The sequence below is a fragment of the Lepus europaeus genome, chromosome 15 (genome assembly GCF_033115175.1).
Source record: "Lepus europaeus isolate LE1 chromosome 15, mLepTim1.pri, whole genome shotgun sequence".
In the NCBI taxonomy this organism is placed as follows: domain Eukaryota; kingdom Metazoa; phylum Chordata; class Mammalia; order Lagomorpha; family Leporidae; genus Lepus; species Lepus europaeus.
Window position 1 is genome coordinate 70,011,172 of NC_084841.1, and position 19,280 is coordinate 70,030,451.

At 40.5% G+C, this 19,280-nt stretch overlaps 1 protein-coding gene across 1 annotated transcript in view; it reads left to right on the forward strand.

Moving 5' to 3' along the window:
- Positions 1 to 787: 787 nt before the first annotated feature.
- LOC133774319 (uncharacterized) overlaps positions 788 to 19,280 on the forward strand; it is a 148,732-nt gene continuing 130,239 nt past the window's right edge. Inside the window, exons 1-2 of the mRNA XM_062211955.1 lie at positions 788 to 947; positions 1,738 to 1,920. Coding sequence (XP_062067939.1) covers positions 788 to 947; positions 1,738 to 1,920 — 343 coding nt within the window. The remainder of the gene's footprint in view (positions 948 to 1,737; positions 1,921 to 19,280) is intronic.

The window sequence follows — 19,280 nt, forward strand, 5'->3', positions numbered from 1 at the left end:
CTTTTTAAAAAATAATGTATTCCTCCTAGCTTCTGCTCCTCTCTTTCACCATTAGGAATCTCCACAATTTGAATATTTGCTTGTTTAATGATGTTACACATTCTCAGAAGCTGTCTTCTTTTTTTTTTTTTTGTATTTTATCATTTTTCCCAGCTAGCATATTTTAAAAAAAACCTGTATTCATGTTCAGATTTTTTTCTTCTGCTTGATTTAAGATGTTGTTCAAGCTTTCAACTGTATCTATTTGTCTTATGGATTTGTGTTTGGTTATTTTTCAAGATCTCTATCTCTTGCTGAATTTCTCTTTCATACTATGCAATATGTTTCTTATTTCAGTCATTTGTATTCTCTTGTATCTCTTTGAACATCTTTACTATCATTCTTTTGAATTCTTTATCAAGTATTTCACCAGTTTCCTTTTCTTTGTAGTGTATTACTAAAGCATGGTATAGTTTCTTGAGGTCATCACCTTGCCTTGCTTTTTCACATTTCCTGTGTCCTTAGGTTGGTAGTTACACATCTGGAGAGGATTAAGTTGTTTCTGTCCCTTTTAATGAGTGACTTTTATGGTAAAAGCATTTTTTTCCCCAGAAAAAATGTGTCTTAATGTGTCAGTTTGTAAACTGTTGTGACTTTATTTCCACTGAAAGCTGTGGTTTAGTCTTCCTATATCTTCTTGCACAGCACTTGATGGTAGCAGCAATAGGGGCAAAAAGCACTCCTTTCAGCCCCATCAGGATGTATTGGTCTCAGTAGTAGCCTGTGGAACTAGCCTGGGTTCACAGATATGCTACTCCTCAGTCCACTTCGACTAGGGTGTGGAAGTGCTGGCCCAGAAACCTGGAGGCCCTGCTCAGGGGCTTCCATTGGCAGAAGCATCATCAGCCTCACAGTAGTGCTGACCCAGAGCCCAGCGGGGATTGTGAGGCCCCTCATGCTGGCCCCAGGTATCTGTGAAATATCTTAGCACCCACCTGCCTTTTATTACCCCATGCAATTACTCTCACTGTGTTAATGCTACTTGGGTTTGGGAGAGGAGTGGAATGAACATTCCTGTGGACACTTGTACCATAGTGCTAGACCATACCCGGAACCCACAGCCCTCCAAGACCAGTGCAGCATGAGGTAAGGCTAAGGCTCACTTTGCTCTGGGCTCCCTGTTGCTGAGGTAGACTTGTAGCCATGACAACCAAACTCAGGTGATGCTGGTCAAGATAGAAGTCCAATTGACTGGGGCCATAGTTCTCCATTTGGTACCAGTGTGGACCCAAGATGTGTCCACAGGTACTGGACTGAAGTCAGGGACCATTAGTATCTACTCAATGATAGTTTCAGAATATTCGAGATGCACTCGTGTGCTCCTTTTGTGTTCTACTCCCTTGTGGTTGGAATCCTGCTCCTCATTGTCTTCCCATGTTAGAGGAGGGCACTAGAGGCCAAAACTGACACTCATCTAGGTTTTACCTGGGTTCCACAGCTAGCCACAGGACCCTGGACTATCTTGTGGATGTGTACCAAGTCCATATGCAGCTGAAAACACTTATCTGTCCTACCAGACATGGGTGTCTACCTGATGCCAGAGCAGATATAGAGGCTCTGTCTATGAGAACTGTCCCAGAGATAGGGACCTCTGGTCTCTTATGTGTGGCTGGGTCTCACAATGGGTCAAAGTCTTGAGATCACTTTCCTGCCCTATTCCTCCGTGACTAAAGTCTGAATCCTTGATTTCTGGCTGAGATTGGGGGAAGAATGGTGAAGGAGCACCTTGGCCACATCTGAGTCTCACAGTCAACAGAGTATCAGGGTATCCATTAGGCTTGTGTGATGCTGGTGGTGATTCACCGCAAAACCACTCCATTCTGGAGTGTCAGTCACCTCCTGATGCCAGAGAAAATCCAGAGGCTATGTCTGTGATTGCTGGTAAGTCTGAACCCCTACAATATAAAAGCAGCACCCAGCCTCTCTTCTGTCTCCCTTAGCCCTTGGTTGCTCATTACCCAAGGAATTCACTGAATTGAGTGAGTTGTACAGCTGCCCTTACAAGGTTTTAATCACCAGACTCAGGAAGTCATTTGCTTTTCCAATAGATAAAACCTTTTTCAAAAAAAAGATTTATTTGAAAGTCAGAAAGAGTTACATGGGGCCGGAGGGGCGGTGCAGAGAGGCTGAGCTTCCATCCGTTGGTTCAGTCTCCAAATGGCTGCAAAGAGCAGGACTGGGCCAGGCCAAAGCCAGGAGCCAGGATCATCTTACAGATCTTCCATATAGGGGCAGGGGCTCAAGTACTTGAGCCATCTTCCGTTGCTTTTCCAGGCACATTAGCAGGGAGCTGGATGGGAATGGAGCAGCTGGGTCTTGAACTGGCACTCATAAGGGATACCAGTATCTCAGGCTTTAGCTTAACCCACTTTGCCAAAGCGCTGGCCCCAGTAGATGAGGCCTTGATGGCCAGTGTTGTCTAGAGGGGTTATTTAGGGGAATTCAGGTCCAGGCAGGGAAATTTCAGGTCTGGGGCAGAAGGCAACTACCACTTACATGTAACCCCCCAAACCAACCTGGTTTTCATAAATTCCTCAAAGAGCATGGCATTGCTGACCAATCAAAAGAAGGTAGCAAGCACTACTGACGAACCAAGAGCTTGGACGTGAGCTGATCATGCACCTCTGAGCCCCAATTTCAGTCTCTAAGAACCTTCACTGCTAGCTCCGCAGGGAACCTGGGAATTAAGCAGTAGCTGCTGGCTCCCTGCTCTGTGCTTTGCAATGAACACCTACTTTTTCACTACCCTATTGTCATTGATTCGCTTTCTGTGCATCGGTTGAGCAGACCCGGGTTTGGGTGTTCTGTAGAAACATCTCCAACTAGTCTGGGGTATTGTTTGGCAACACTGGCCTGGGACAGAAGCCTTTATCTTGTACTAGCTCTCCCTTGGGCAGGTCCAGTACTGCACTGCAAGGCAAAGTCCTAGATCCACTTTCTCATCCTACTCTCCAGTGGCTGGGAGTCTTGCTCCGCTATCTGCTGAAGGTGAAGAGGTGGTAGCCGTCCTCCTTGGCTGCTTGAAATAAGGAGGATCGGTAGGCTCAGATGGGACCCTATTCAGCTCTAGGTTTCACTGTGGCAGACCTAGTACTAGCTTTTAAATCTCAGATCTGGATTATATTCTGTCTCTCTCTCTCCCTCTCCCAAGCAGGAGCATTGCTTTCCAAGCTGTACCACTTGACGCTGGAGGAGGGATGACACAGCAGCTCTTTACTTACTGCCTTCTTCAATGCTCTTTTCTTATTGTTATACTAAAATCAGAAATGGTGGTCACTCCCCTGGCTTCCTCAGCTCTTGTGAATATGAGTTGGTGTGAGAATAGTTGCTCAAATTGCTGTCTCAAAATGTGGAGATCTTTGCCAAAGTATCTTACTTGGCTGCCTTCTTAGGAACAGCTTTTCTCCAGTCTATTTCTGAGACTGACTTATATATCCCTAATTACAACAAGCTCCTAGAGGAAACATAATTTTCTGGTTAGCTTATTCTCATAATTCTAATAATGCAAGTATTCACACAGAATTTTATATAGAGAGGATGTTGGTTATTGTTTCAATATTATACATTAGTAAAATTCATTAAAGAACACCTGAGTAGTTATGGCCAATATCATATGCTATTAGTATAAGTAGAAATAACATGTTTCGTTTGTTTAAAGATTAGAAAGTATACTTCTAAACTATATTCTCATTTACATATTCTATAGGATTTCTAAAATTCTAAGTTAGGGTCTGCAATACTTACCCTAACTTTATAAACGAGCACATAGAACCTAAGAGAGGTTAGATGATTTCCCCAAGGTCAACATGGAATATGGAAATGAGACTGAAATTTAAGTCTTCCAAATTAAAATCCACAGCCTCCACCATTCCCCATACTGCAGTGCATCTGCTCTTGTGTAGCACACACAGATAAGTGAATTACTCAATGATTATCCCAAACTCTATAAGTGGACAAACTATGTCTTTTCTCTCTTCCTCTATACCACCTGAACATCATAACCTGTGATTCACATCTACTAGTCTCAAAGCACTTCAGCCACAAAGCATAAAGCACATCATTGTCCACCTAAAGCATATTTGAAAGTAGACTCTTGGGAATGATTAAGACAGACAATAATAGACTGATTAAGGATGGTAGACCATTCCTGACAGTGCATAGGATTAAATACGCTAATCAGATTTTGGATTTAGAGAACCCAGATAAATCCAAAGTAGAACAAGACAAGGAACTCAAGCCTGTATTTTCTTGCCTTTCAGAATAACATATTTGTATTTTATCCATGTCTCCTTCAGTGATGAGCAATTTATGAAGGCTTTGCCCAGGTGAGCTGATTATATTTTCCTTCTTTTTGAATGAAGCACTCTCTATTTTAATTCTTGCTGTCCTAAATTAGTTGCTTGGAAAAGGATAATAGCTAAGAGAAAATTATTTGAATGTTATAAATGAAAGCAATTTAACAACATATTTCTTTCCAGTCACAAAATATCCAACAGCTGTCTGTAACTTATTCTGTTACTAAATAGAGAGGATGAATAAATCCCCCCCAAAAAAAATTCTAAATGATCAACATGTTTAGGCCTCTTTTATTTATACTAAGACATCATATGCACATTTAAATAAGCACCATCCATATCTTAATTTGGTTATTTCAAATAAATTGTGCAATTGGAAAGCAAGGAAAATGCAATTGACAAGCCAAGCTTCTGAGCATAATTGAAATTCATTCTGAATACAGGGAGGGTCAATTTCATTTCAAAGCAGTAGACCTTGTTTTGAATTCCTGGATTCTGCTTTGTTTCTGCAGCAACATTAAATTGCCTAATCACCAAAACGATTTTCTCATCTTGTTCAGTTAGTTGAATTTTGCTTCGTTAATTCTACACCAAATTTTACCTAAATAAATGTTTATATTTATTTTTTAGAAATATATTAATCACTCAAAACATTGTGATATGATTTCAAGAAAGAAGATACTAATTAAATGTTTTCCCGTAACAACAATTGCAATTACTCTGTTGATTTGTACCAGTCTTATAGGCAAAATATTCCTGCTGGTATCTTTTGTGTAAATAATCACAAATCGAACTTTGGAAAATAACCTGTTTGCAATTTTGTTGTCAGTTGATCTTTAAATAATGTGCCCACTATTTCTGTGGCAGTGTTTATTTACTGTGAAGGAGTCCTTTATCACTAGGTTCTCTGGCAGCTCTTCCTACCTTCCTCAGGCTCAGAATTTGAATGTTAAATAGTTTTCATTTCCTTTTCTTCTCCCAGAATATAAACTCCATTTATTCAGACTGTAATAATGTTGAGGACATATCCTAAATATCTTTATTTGGCAAGTAAAGTGAAAAATAAGCCTGTCTATCTATATTTGTTTTAAGATAGTCCAGCAGTTGGTAGCAACTGACCTATTTGAAACTTTTATGTGAACTCATTTAACTTCCCAAGAGAAATTGTAATAATCATATCATGAAATTACAATAAGGGTGCTCAAAAAATAGTCTTGAATATTTTCTCTGGGGAAAAAAATTATCCAGTGACTAAGTTTTCAAGTAAGTCTTTAAAATAACATACTGAGAATTCAGCTGTAATGGATCAGATTCTCAACTCTTTCATTAGATATCATGCCCCTTTCATTGATTGTTTACTGACTATGTTTACAAAAAGCAGAATTAAAATTCTGAATGTAATCTGATTTATTAAGATGTACGCATGCTACACAAAATGGATATATGGTTCTTTTCTCATGACACTGCTCTGACCTCAGGAAATATGAAATAGAATGGAATTTTAACAGTGATTATCCTCTCAATACAAACCAATCATAAATTGATTAAGTTAACTGAGCAGATTAATTGAGTATATTTTCTCTGTCTATCATAATTGGCTAGGCCCTAATTTACGCCTTTTTTTTATGACAGTGAGCAAAATAACACAATGAGATACCAAAGCTGTGTAAAAGGAAAGGTAGCAGAAAATACCAAATATAGAGCATTTTTAAATAGATGCCTTTTACTGGTTTCAAAAACACATTAATTTGGACACAGAAATTAATTTCCTTTAGTAAATAAGTGAACATAGAAAATGTTCAAAAATGCTATTTCTTTCTTTTTTTTTTTTTTTTTTTTTGCAGGCAGAGTGGACAGTTAGAGAGAGAGACAGAGAGAAAGGTCTTCCTTTGCCGTTGGTTCACCCTCCAATGGCCACTGCGGCCGGTGCACCGCGCTGATCCGAAGCCAGGAGCCAGGTGCTTCTCCTGGTCTCCCATGCAGGTGCAGGGCCCAAGGTCTTGGGCCATCCTCCTCTGCACTCCCTGGCCACAGCAGAGAGCTGGCCTGGAAGAGGAGCAACCGGGACAGAATCCGGCGCCCCAAGACCGGGACTAGAACTCGGTGTGCCGGTGCCGCAAGGCGGAGGATTAGCCTATTGAGCCGCGGCGCCGGCCCAAAAATGTTATTTCTAAAAGCCATTGTCCTGGATCTTCTTATTGAAGCCTCTTGGGAGCTTTTATATCTGTTTACTTCAATATTCTTATCAAGTTATTTTTTCAGAAGTAACACCAATAATTTCAAGGTAACTCAAGTTACCTTGAATGATGAATTATAAGCAAGCAATGAGGTTTCTCATTGCTTAGAGTACCCTAAATATTGCTACGAAATAATTTGCTATAAATAGCTGATGATGCTAACATTGTCACTAAAAGCATTTTAAAGGACATATTATCTCTTTTTTCTGAGTGACTACAAGAAATGGAATGAGCCTGTAGCCGTTCCCTGGTTTACTATGAGCACATACAAAGCACAGCTTTGCTTAGCTGATGAGTATTTTGAGTGTTCAGCCCAAACATTTACTTGAGAGTTTTCTTCCTCTTTAGAATTTAGCAGTGTGGTTATACAACTGTTTTCTTTGATTCTAGGCTACAGGGGTTCTGCTTTGAGCAATCTAAAACTCTCTGATATCAGATCTGCCCCAGGGGAATGACATGACTTCTTCATTGAAAAAGTCACAGGGATTTCATATTTTAGAGGAATTACACACTGAGGTTTCTGTAGGAAGATAGAGACACAGTGTATTCAGATGCTACTTCCAACCGAGCTTTAAAGTTACATATTTCAAAATTAAGAGGATGTCATTTAAACCTAGCAAGAGTTGACAATTCAGCAATTAATACGTCTTCAGAGAAGCATAGTTCTTCTGTAGTATGGTTACTGGAGTAGTATGGCTCCACTTCAATAACTGAGCATAGAGACAGCCTTTCTCTTAGAAAACTCAAATACATTCTTCATTTAATTAGTAGGTAAGGAAAGTCATGAGCGGGAAAAAGGAATTCCTGAGAGGTATTCAATTAGCCTTTTGTACCTGTTCTCATGCTGGCTTTCACAAGGTATCCAACAACGTGCCCAAGTGTGTCTACGTGCTTTACCCTTCCCCTTTGTTCCTCTCAACAGAAATGCACCTTCCTACTACACTTTTTATCGCTTGAGAGATGTAAGTGTTGAAATAAAGCTGTCACCTCTTTTCTTATTGTAGACAGCACAACTGGTCAAAGGTGAGGCATGTAAAATGTCTTATGGGACTAGGTTAATATTCAAAGTGAGTTTCTCGATATAGATGATAAAAGTCCTTGTGCAGGTCAGAGTTAGGGTGGAGGAAATTCATAATGGGAGATTTCTCAGACCTGGCAATTAAAAAAAATATAGAGTAACTAGAGTTCTAACTATACTTGAATATGGGGATTCCTCTTCATACAGTGATACTTAATTCATGTGACATTCTGCACAGAGGATTACTAAATTTGCACTCTAATGGTCATTTTGAAACCAGAAAGAAAATGAGACAAAGCAAGATACAGTTGGTCAGTGATTTCTAGTCAAATAATATCATGATTCTTGCACAGACAGTGCAACTACATCTTCCAAATACAGGTATACCGGTAGCACTGCTGGTATGCAAAATGGCTTTAAAGAGTGCAAATAAGGACATTTCCTTTTTATTATCTGTTTGTTTTCATTTTAATAAGTATTATATATAACTCAGAAGTTCACCTCTATTGTCTGACATGAAGCTAAGTAAAAAATTTAATGACTCAAAAGCCAACTAAGCAAATAACACATATGTTATGGATTGCACACACAACATGCATTGAGTGTTAGAGAAAACAAACCACGGGATCAATGGTAAGAAAACTCATGAAGTAAAAAATTGCATTGGTAGTTATTATCTCCAGTTTCCACTCAGAATTAAGTTTCATTCATTTTTTAAATGTGTATGTAATGGACTCAGGAGGCAGAGAGAGACAGGCAAACAAATACAGCCCATCCACTGGTTCACTCTCCAGATGTCTTCAACAGCCAGATGTGGACCAGGCTGAAGTCAGGATCCAGGAACACAATCCAGTTCTTCCATGTTAGTGGCAGGGATTGAAATGCTTGAGCTATCTGTCACCTGCTGCCTTCCAGACTGCACAATAGCAGGAAGCTGGAATCGAAACCAAAGATGGGTCTCAAACCAAGGCATTCTACTATAGAATGAGGGCATCCCAAGGCAGGTGTTAACTGCTGTGCCAAATGCCATCCATCATTTAAGGATGTCTCAGAACTTATTGCAAGTTGTTCTTTACAGTTCTCTTCCTTCCCTCTGTTGAAAAGCACTGAAGAGTAAATAAATTTATATCTGTATTTTTTACACATTAACATGGATAAAATATTTGAATTATTAGGTTAAATTCTTTTATTAGGAACATCCAAATTTCCTATCTTATGAAAGCAGTGTTTCCTTATTCCAACCATACCATAGGAAGAATAATGAGGCACACAGGGAGTGTTTATGTCCATTTGCAAAAAAAACACACATGATAATCACTGGAGCACAGATCTTTTAAGGCCTTTACAAAAAAGATTTATTTATTTAAAAAGCAGAGTGACAGTGAGAGAGAGGGAGAGACCGAGAGAGAGAGAAAGATTTTCTATCCAATAGTTCACTACCAAGTGGTCGCAATAGACAGAGCATGACCAGGTCAAAGCCAGGAGCCTGGAACTCCATTCAGGTCTACCATGTGGGTGTAGGGGCCAAAGCTCTCAGGCCAACTTCCACTGCTTTCCTAGGCATATTAGCAGGGAGCTGGTTCAGAAGCTGAGCAGCTGGGACTTTAACCAGTGCTCCAATAGGGGATACTGGCATAGTAAGTGGTGAGTTAACCTCTGTGCCACAACACTGACCCTTTTTAAAGTCTTAAGTTCAGAAGAAAGGTACAGAAGAAACTAAATACTAAAATAATTATCTTTAAATGTAAGTTTGGGAGCTGTACCGGTGGCTTAGCAGGTAAAGCCGCCACCTGCAGTGCCAACATCCCATATGGGTGCCAGTTTGAGTACTGGCTGCTCCACTTCCGATCCAGCTTTCTGCTATGGCCTGAGAAAGCAGTAGACGATGGCCCAAGTCCCTGGGCCCCTGCACCCACATGGGAGACCCAGAAGAAACTCCTGGATCTTGGCTTCGGATCAACACACCTCCAACCATTATGGCCAACTGGGAAGTGAAACAGTGAATGGAAGACCTCTCTCTCTCTCTCTCTCTCTCTCTCTCTCTCTCTCTGCCTCTCCTTCTCTCTCAGTGTAACTCTGACTTTCAAATAAATAAATAAATCTTTAAAAAACAAAAAAAGTTTTGCTGGAATATCATCACCCTATTTGACCTATAATCAATCAGAACTTAATGTATGAGGTTAAGCCTTAGAGAAACAAGAAGCCCATCCTATGCCAATTCAATCAGAATTTCATGAAATGCAGATTAAAAAAAGGACTGCATACCATATAATGTACTGTTGTTGTTATTATTAGCAATGTTTTTAAAGAACTGGGAAAGAAACAATTACATTGGTAAACTAAAAGAAAACTGAGCATAGTATTTAATAAAGCTTGATACACTGGATACTATCAGGAAGGAAAAAATGAACTAAACCTGAAAACTACTTACAGTTACAGAGTGTCTATCATGGAAAATGGAATTGAAAGAAAAGTTTATTTTGGTGCAAAAAATTATTTTAAATTATACACCATATAACTTTTAATGGCAGAGAAAGAAAATAAAGTGAGGGGAGAAAGTAATTTTAAAAAGAGACTAGAATTGGGGCTGGCATTGTGGTGCAGCTGGTTAAGCTAGAGTCTGCAATGTCAGCATCCTATATGAGTGCCAGTTCTAGTCCTGGCTGCTCCACTTCCCAACTAGCTTCCTGCTAATGAGCCTAGGAAAAGAAACTAGACTAGATTAGGTGAGTATACCACCAAGGGAGAGGAGTATTCACAGGGAGGGCAAGGTGAATGACAAGCATCCAAACACCAGTCTGTCATCTGTGCACTACTACAAGGGCAGAGATTCCATTCTTCCTAATTTCTTAGGTAAGAATTTACATAATGCCTGAATCTTGCACAAAATATGACAGCCTGAAGAAGATGGTTGATTAAAAGCTAATGAATCAAAATGCACCAGTAAATCAATCTCTCTTTCTCTGCCTTTCAGTGAATAAAAAAATTTATATGATGAAAAAACGTGCATTAGTTTTCAATTTTACACCAAAATAAGCATCTTTTAATTCCCTTTTCCATGAACTTATTGAAGTAGTCTCATACTTTCAAAAGTAAACAGAAACTTTAGGATTCTAGTGCATTCCAATGTTTTCTAAACTTGAATTTTTGAGAACTTGTTTCACATATATGAATTTCTTTGAAAAATTTAGTACAGAGAACATAGGCTTTGTATTAAAATAAAGAAAAGTGAAGCCATAATAAACAGCAAGGTTCCCTTCAGAGTGCAAAGAAAACTGAAGCCAGTGAGCATGACAAAGAGTACTAGATGGTGCACTACTCTGGAAATAAGCATTTAGCCTTCTGAATTTATTTCATATTTAGTCTTCTTCTAGAATTTTAGTAGTGATAGTTGTTACCTTTTGTGAATCCTTCTTTTTTTATTGGTAATAGACTTCTCTTGGAATGTTTCAAGAAAACCATTTCAGCTTAACATTACAGCAGAGAATTTTTAAGTAATTTGTCAGAAAATGACACCAGTAGCATTTTCTAACAATACCTTAAAAAAATCTTTACTATCCAACAGTCCTCTCAGAGTAACAAGATCACTATGTAATTTTGCCTTAGATAGATATTGTTAGCATTTCTTGTTTATATTTTTTCCTCATTCTCAGTGAGTTACAGTAATGAGTCAAAGCCCAGTTGGGAAAAGACATATAAAATCCAATATAAACGCATCCGATTCAGCTGATATATAATAGCAATCATGGTAAGTTTCCTGAGCTTTATTGCCTATTTTGCACTGAGCAAATAAACATTTATGAAAAATATAAATCTAGGAAATCTGTAGTGGAAGAGATTTAATGTATATCCAAAGGTTTAGTAGTGACATATTTTACTTGTGGATTAAATTATATTTTATGCACATGTGTGAAAAAAGGATTAAAATACTTAGAATTTTTTCAAAGTGAAATGAGAGCCATTAGTGAATTTTAAACAGGGGGATGACATGATTTAACTTATCTTTGAAAATATTAACCTGGCTACTATGTAAACAAACAAAGAATATAACTACAGAAGCAACAAAAACAAAGCTATTGCCACAGTGCAGATTTTTTAAAAAATTACATTTGATACCTTGGAATGAGGTAGTAATAAAGGAGAAGAAAATAAATGGTCGTAATTTAAGATAAGATGTTTAGAAAGAGAGTGGGGCAGATTGTGTTGATTAATTGGAGGAGAAAAGCTAAAGAAATCTGACTCATAGACAATATCTACGGTGTTGCAGCTGAGCTGGGTGGATGCTGATGCTGTAGACTGAGACAGGGAAGATTCAGGGGAAAACAGAACTGGAGACAGCAGAGGACATCAAGTGCTCCGGGACAAGATATGTTGAGATTCCAATTAGACATTGGGTGCTTAAGCCAGGACTTCTGAGCTTATGATCCTGTGAATCATGGGAATTAAATTAGGAATTGTAAAATCATCTCTACAGATGATTTCAAAGCCATGGCAAAAAGATCCCCTAGGAAGAGAGTTGGTAAGAAACAAAAGGAACCTGGAAGCAAGAGCAGATCTGGCAAAAGCATCCACAAGGGATTAGTCAAGGGAGTAGACAAGGATTGGGAAAGAGGCACCATGGAAGTGAAAGGAAGGAATTGCTGCAAAAGGAAGGCACTAATCATTTAAGTCATACTCTGCTGTGAGTATGACTAAACTAGCAGAGAAGTGACTCTCACCTGTGGCTAGTGAGTGGCAGGAGTAACAGCCTAGCTGGAGTGGGTTTGGGAAATGATATGAGGAGATAAAGTGGAGTCAAAATACAGGCAAATCCTTCCAGGTGTCTTGCCGATAAAGTGAAGAGACATGGGACAGCAGGTGAAGTGATACAGTGGAAGACATAAATTTACGTTGCAGTAAAAAAAAAAAAAAAACAATTGCAGGAAGACATATGCAGGTGTTCCAAAACATTTGTGGGAAAATGGAATTAAAAGATAAATTTACGTTGGTGCAGAAGCATTTTGAAATCCATGCATAATTTTTTGTAATATGCATTTCCAAAAAATTGTTGAAGATTCCTCATATGCATAAATTTCAATTTTTTTTGCATTCAAATAAACTTAAGCTTTAGTTCTGTTTCCCACAAACCTTTGAAGTACCCCTGTCTTTCATCCAGAAAATAAGAGGGATTTAATAGGGTATGATACAGAATCAAAGAAGTTGTCTATTTCAATATTGGAAGGCAAATAGAGCTTCAGTTTCATATTGACGTGTGTCAGGCTCTTCTTTTGGAGGGTAGGAAGCAGAGGTGAGATGGAAGGTTGGAGAAGAGACAAACTGGGAAATCTTTATTTTAAGATAGGATATATGGGTGCTGAAGCTGTGGTGCAGTGGATTAATTCTCCGTCTGTGGCGCCACCATCCCATATGGGCGCTGGTTTGAGTCCTAGCTGCTCCACTTCCAATCCAGCTCTCTGCTGTGGCCTGAGAGAGCAGTAGAAGATGGCCCAAGTCCTTGGTCAACTGCACCAGCGTGGGAGACATGGAAGAAGCTCCTGGCTCCTGGCTTCAGATTGGCACAGCTCCGGCTGTTGTGGCCATCGGGCGAGTGAACCAGCAGAAGGAAGACCTCTCTCTCTCTCCCTCTCTCTCTCTCTCTCTCCCTCTCTCTCTTTCCCTCCTTCTCCCTCTCCCCCCCTTTCCCTCTTACTGTCTAGCTCTGCCTTTCAAATAAATAGATAAAATTTTAAAAAAGAGAATATATGAAAATATTATGAAATCACTATAGGAAAGCTTTGAAATGATGTAGTGTCTTCAAGAAACACTGTAAATTCTAATCATATGTGAAGAAATCCCACACTATTTTGATTTTTCCAATAGTGAACCCTTGAAATGTTTGGAAAATCCATATCTAATTCTTCAATGTTCTAAAATGTTTTTCAGTGCTGCCGCTTTGCCCCTAAGCTTATTGGGCCCTTTTAAAAGAAGAGAGAGTGGTGGGTGTTGTGGCCCAATAGGTTAAGCCCTGGCTTGGGACACCCACATCCTTTATAACACAGTGCCTTGGTCCAGTCTCAGCTTATTCCACAACTTGCTGCTAATGTGCTTGGGAGGCAGAGGATGTTGGCCCAGGTACTTAGCCTCTTGTCACCTACACGGAAGATCTGGATGGAGTTCCAGGGTCCTGGCTTTGGCCTCACCCAGCGGGTGAATTACTAGATAGAGATTCTCTCTCTCTTTCTCTCTCTCTCTCTCTTTGACTTTCGAATAAAGTACATAAATCTCTGAAATAAATAAATAAATGCAAGAAGGGAGAAAGACTAGATAGCATAACATGACCACATGGGAGGAGAAGAGAGGGCAGAAACAGGAGTCTGGGAAGCTAAGCAGTACCTTCTCCCCTCTCATTTTACTCGGGCCCAGTTTAGATGATGTGGCTGCAGCCATGCCACAAAGGAAATGTTTGCAGATGTTCACCTGAAGTAGAATAGATAGCATCCTACAACCTGCTTAGGACTTGGGACAATGACTCCAGGGGCAGCCATAAGCTGATTTAGGTCCCTCTTCTAGAAGCACATACCAAGAAAGATAACTAACCCAGACATATATATGGGCCGTTGATTTGTTTTAAAAAGAAAACCAACTTCTGCGGCAAGCATTTGGACTAATGGTTCCCAGTTCTGTTCGACTTTGCAGCTTCCTGCTGATGTGCACTAGGGAAACAGCAAGTGTTAGCTCTAGTGCTAGGGTCCCTGCCACCCATGAGGGAGACTCCGATGGAGTTCCAGGCTCCTGACTTCATCCTGGCCCTGTCATGGTTGCCATGGGCATTTGGGGGTTGAGAGAGGTAGAAGATCTTGTCTCTGTCTGTCTCTTTCACTGTGCCTCTTTGCCTTTTAAATAAAATAAAAGGAATTAAAAGTTTATTTAAATATTAAAAAAAGTTTAAGGAAAAACAGAAGTCAAAGATTTTTTTTCTAAAAGATTTATTTATTTGAAAGGCAGGGTTACAGAGAGGCAGAGGCAGTGGCAGTGGCAGAGAGTTCTTCCATCCGCTGGTTCACTGCCCAAATGGCAATGGCTGGAGCTAGGCTGATCAAAAACCAGGAGCCTGGAGCTTTTCCAGGTCTCCCACATGGATACAGGAGTCCAAGGGCTTGGGCCATCTTCCACTGCTTTCCCAGGCACATTAGCAGGGAGATGAATCAGAAGTGGAGCAGCTGGGATGAGAACTGGCACCCATAGAGGATGCTGGTACTGCAGACGGTGGCTTTACCTGCTATGCCATAGCGCAGGGCATGGAATCTTCCATCTTTCGCACCATCATCTGCTGTATCCTAGGCACAATAGCTGTATATTGAATTGGAAGCATGGAGAAGCCTAGACTTGAACCAGTCACTCTGATAAGTAATGTGGCCCTTCCAGAGGCTTAACCCACTGGGCCATAACATCTGCCCCAATAAGTTTATTTTGGTGCAAAAGATGAAACCCATGAATAATTTTTCACAATATGCATGTTCTGTGAACTTTTGGAAGATACCTGATATGCAAGGATTTCAAGTTTTTTGCACCAAAATAAACTTATCTTTTAATTCCACTTTCACATGAACCTTTTGAAGTATTCTCTTGCATACACTCTAATAGGTTAAGAATAACGGGTGCAATTTGATTGGAACCATTTGCAGCAAGTCTTTAATTGTGTTTCTTTAGGAAGGTAGAGTTTGTTGTCATTTCTACCTCAGAGCTGAGGGAGCAGCACAGCCAACCAGCAAGCTCCACTGATTCCAAGCCCAACGGGCTACACTGTGCCCTGCACACTACAGAGAAATATCCAACAGCCTAGTCCAGGGATTTGAAAGTGTTTTTTTTTTAAAGATTTATTTATTTGAAAGTCAGAGTTACAGAGAGAGGTAGAGACAGAGAGAGAGGTCTTCCATCTGTTGGTTCACTCCCCAGATGGCAGCAATGGCTGGAGCTGCCTGTCTGAAGCCAGGAGCCAGGAGCTTCTTCTGGGTCTCCCACACGGGTGCAGGGGCCCAAGGACTTGGGCCATCTTCTACTGCTTTCCCAGGTCACAGCAGAGAGCTGGATCAGAAGAGGAGAAGCCAGGACTAGAATTGGCGCCCATATGGGATGCCAGCGCTTCAGGCCAGGACATTAACCCACTGCGCCACAGCATCGGCACCTGAAAGTGTTTTTTAAATTAGAAAACCCAACATGTGTAAGACAGAGATACAAAAGAAAAGACACTAAGTAACGTGTTCATAATCCTCAGCCCAACCCAGCCCCCACATTGGGTTCTGAGAAGAGAGGACTATTGCTGTCCTGCTCACCCTCGGACTCAGTTATGTTTCTAGGGTGGGGAGAGAGCACAAAGGACACCTGGGAAGAAGAGTGCCAGTTGCTCTGTCAAGAAGAACGGCCTAAAGAAAAAGCAAATTATGAAAATCATGAGCGTTTGTCAGTCTGCGGAATCAGAAGGACTTGAAATGAATGATACCAGGACGTGGAATTTTTGAAGGGAGAGAGACGAATTTAAGTAATTTTTTGCTAAAGTCGCTCTATTTTATTTGAGTTATGCAGAAAACAAGTAAGTCAAGCTTCTCAGCGGAGGTGTCCAAAGGCACCGTCTGCCCAAACGCTCTCAGAAGAAACGCCTACGTGCAGAGCCCTTTGCCTTGCAGCTTTGCATTTAGCTTAATCCTTTTAAAGGAGAGAGCTTAGAAATAAGCGGAGCCCTGAGTTCAGGCAGGTGCCTCGGTGCAGTGGGACCTGAGAAACCAGGAGATGGATTGCTCTCCAACACCTCCTCAAATACCTCCTATGAGTTTTGATATTGCCACAGGGAATAGCGCCTTGTGGTTCACAACTGAATGAATTCCAGCTTCTACAAAGAATTGCTGACTCTGCCAATATCATGTTCAATAATATTGCAATATAATGTTATATATTACAATAATATTTACTATTAAGTATGATGATGGTGTAGCAAAGACAAACCATCTACCCACCCCACTTATCTTTGCAGAATCACAAATTTGATGATATGGAATCTTGGTCAAGTTCATAAAAAGTTATATGTTTCTATTAGAATAGTAAAACATGAAACATCAGAATAATTAAGCATTATTTTTTCACTTGTACCCTGTCTACAATACAAACATTGTACATGTAATGTGTGAATGTTCACACAGAATTTAACCACAGGTGAAACAGTGGGATGGAATGGGAGAGGAAAGGAAAATATATTTTCAGACTTTTTTTTTTTTTTTTTAACAGAGCTATAGACAGTGAGAGAGAGAGACAGAGAAAAAGGTCTTCCTTCCATTGATTCACTCCCTAGATGGCTGCTACCGCCGGAACTGCGCCGATCCAAAGCCAGGAGCCAGGTGCTTCCTCCTGGTCTCCCATGCGGGTGCAGGGGCTCAAGCACTTGGGCCACCCTCCATTGCCCTCCCGGGCCACAGCAGAGAGCTGGACTGGAAGAGGAGCAACCGAGACTAGAACCCATCGCCCATATGGGATGCCGGTGCCACAGGCAGAGGATTAACCAAGTGAGCTGCGGCGCCGGCCCCGGAAAATATGTTTTGACAACAAAATATATTCAAAAGCAGATACTACAAAGATAACAAAGAAAGCTACTATGTGAGCAAGTTAGGAAGTGAGTTAAACTAGTTGATAATTTAATTAAAACAAAATTCTGAGTGGAAATTAATTTCAAATTTTATACTTTCAAAGGGCAGTGAAAGCTGAAGACGCACAGCTTCCCAGAATGAGGAGGAAAAGAAGAAAGGCCTACAAAAAATGGAAAATCTTGAATGCCACACTATGTAAGTCTGATCCAGGATTGTGTATACATAAAATGAACTACCCAGCTCATGTACCTTGTTCTTTATCACAGGAATATGAATGAAAGTAAGACAATAAGTACATATAAATATTCTGCCATGGAAACAGTGACTAGGATGTCATTCAGGACACCTGCAACCCATGTCACGATGCCTAGGTTCAAGTACTGGCTGCACTCCCAATTCCAATTTCCTGCTAATGCACACTTGGGACAGCAGGTGACGACTCAAGTAGCTGGGCTCCTGCCACCCATGTGGGATACCCGGTTAAAGTTCCTGGCTCCTGGCTTCAGCCTGAGCATTTGGGGAGTAAAAAAGACCAGGAGATGATCTCTCTCTTTCTCTCTCTTTCTCTCTTTCTTTACCTCTCCCTTTCTACTGCACCCCACACCTTTCAAATAATGATTTATTTTTAATTTATTTTTATTTATTTGAAAGCAGAGTTACAGGGAGAGGGAGAGGGAGAGAGAGAGAAAGAGAGAGAGGGAGAGGGAGAGAAAGAGAGAGAGATCAATTGATCTTCCATCCACTGGTTCACTCCCCAAGTGGCCTCAATGGCCAGGACTGGTTAAGGCTAAAGCCAGGAGCCTGGGACTCTGTCTCTGACATGGTGGCAGGGGCCCAGGCACTTTGGACATCATCTGCTGCTTTACCAAGTGTATTAGGGAGCAGCCAGGACTTGAGCCAGTGCTCCTATGGGATGCTGCCAACACAGGCAATGGCTTAACCCACTGTGCCACAATGCCAGCACCATAAATAAATAAACCAGGGCTGCATTGTGGCATAGCAAAAAGTCGCCGCCTGCAAAACCAGCATTCTGTATGAGAACCAATTAGAGTCCTGGCCTCTCCACTTCCAATCCAGCTCCTTGCGAATACACCTCAGAAAGCAGCAGAAGGTGGCCCAAGTGCTTGGGCGCCTTGCACTCGTAAGGGAGACACGGATGGAGCTCCAGACTCTTGGCTTAACCCTGGCCCACTCCTAACCATTGCAGCCATCTGGGGAGTGAATCAGTGAATGGAAGCTCGCTCTCTTTCTCTCTCTGCCTCTTCCTCTCTCTTTGTTATTCTGCCTTTCAAATAAATAAATACATCTTTTAAAATAAAATAAAAATAAATATTATAAAATGATTTTTAAATTTGGCCAGTTATTAATGGTATGTATTGTGAGCAATAAAATTTAAATAAAAATGTTTACTCACTCAAAGATAGGCCATTAAAATCCCTATTCGCAGAAGCTTGGAAGCTTAGGTAGTGTAACTATCTCAGTTCTATCTTCCTTCTTGCAGAAATTGAAGTGTATTCAATTGAGAGAAGCTATAAAATATAGGATTATGAAATAGAAAGGAGCTATTTGTTATTTTAAGAACAAATGGTGATCTCCAGTTCTGGAAGGCCTTCTATCAGTGTATACACTGTGATCATGTCCCTGCTCCGTCATAATGGATGTTAGAGAGATATGTCTCCACATTACACTCTCAGACTGTAACCAGGGCCATGGGAAACCATGCCAGCCCCTGATAAGAGAGGAGCCTCCCTTCAGGCTGAAACAGAAGCAAATGGTTAGCTCCAAGTCACTGCAATATGTTCTCTTTCATATTGAAGAGATTTTATTTCTTTGCCATATACGTAAGTACTTACATAACTGCAAATATTTTGTAATTATATAAGTGTACCTGAGGAGGTCATCAAAAAGTTCATAGAAAATGTGTATTATGAAAAAACTATGCATTGATTTCAAAATCTTTCGCACCAAAGGTGAGCATTTGGTGCAGTGGTTGAGTTGCTACTTGGGATACTCACATCCCCACTTGAAGTCCTTGGTTCCTTTCTGCTTCCAATCCCGCTTCCCACTGATGAAACCC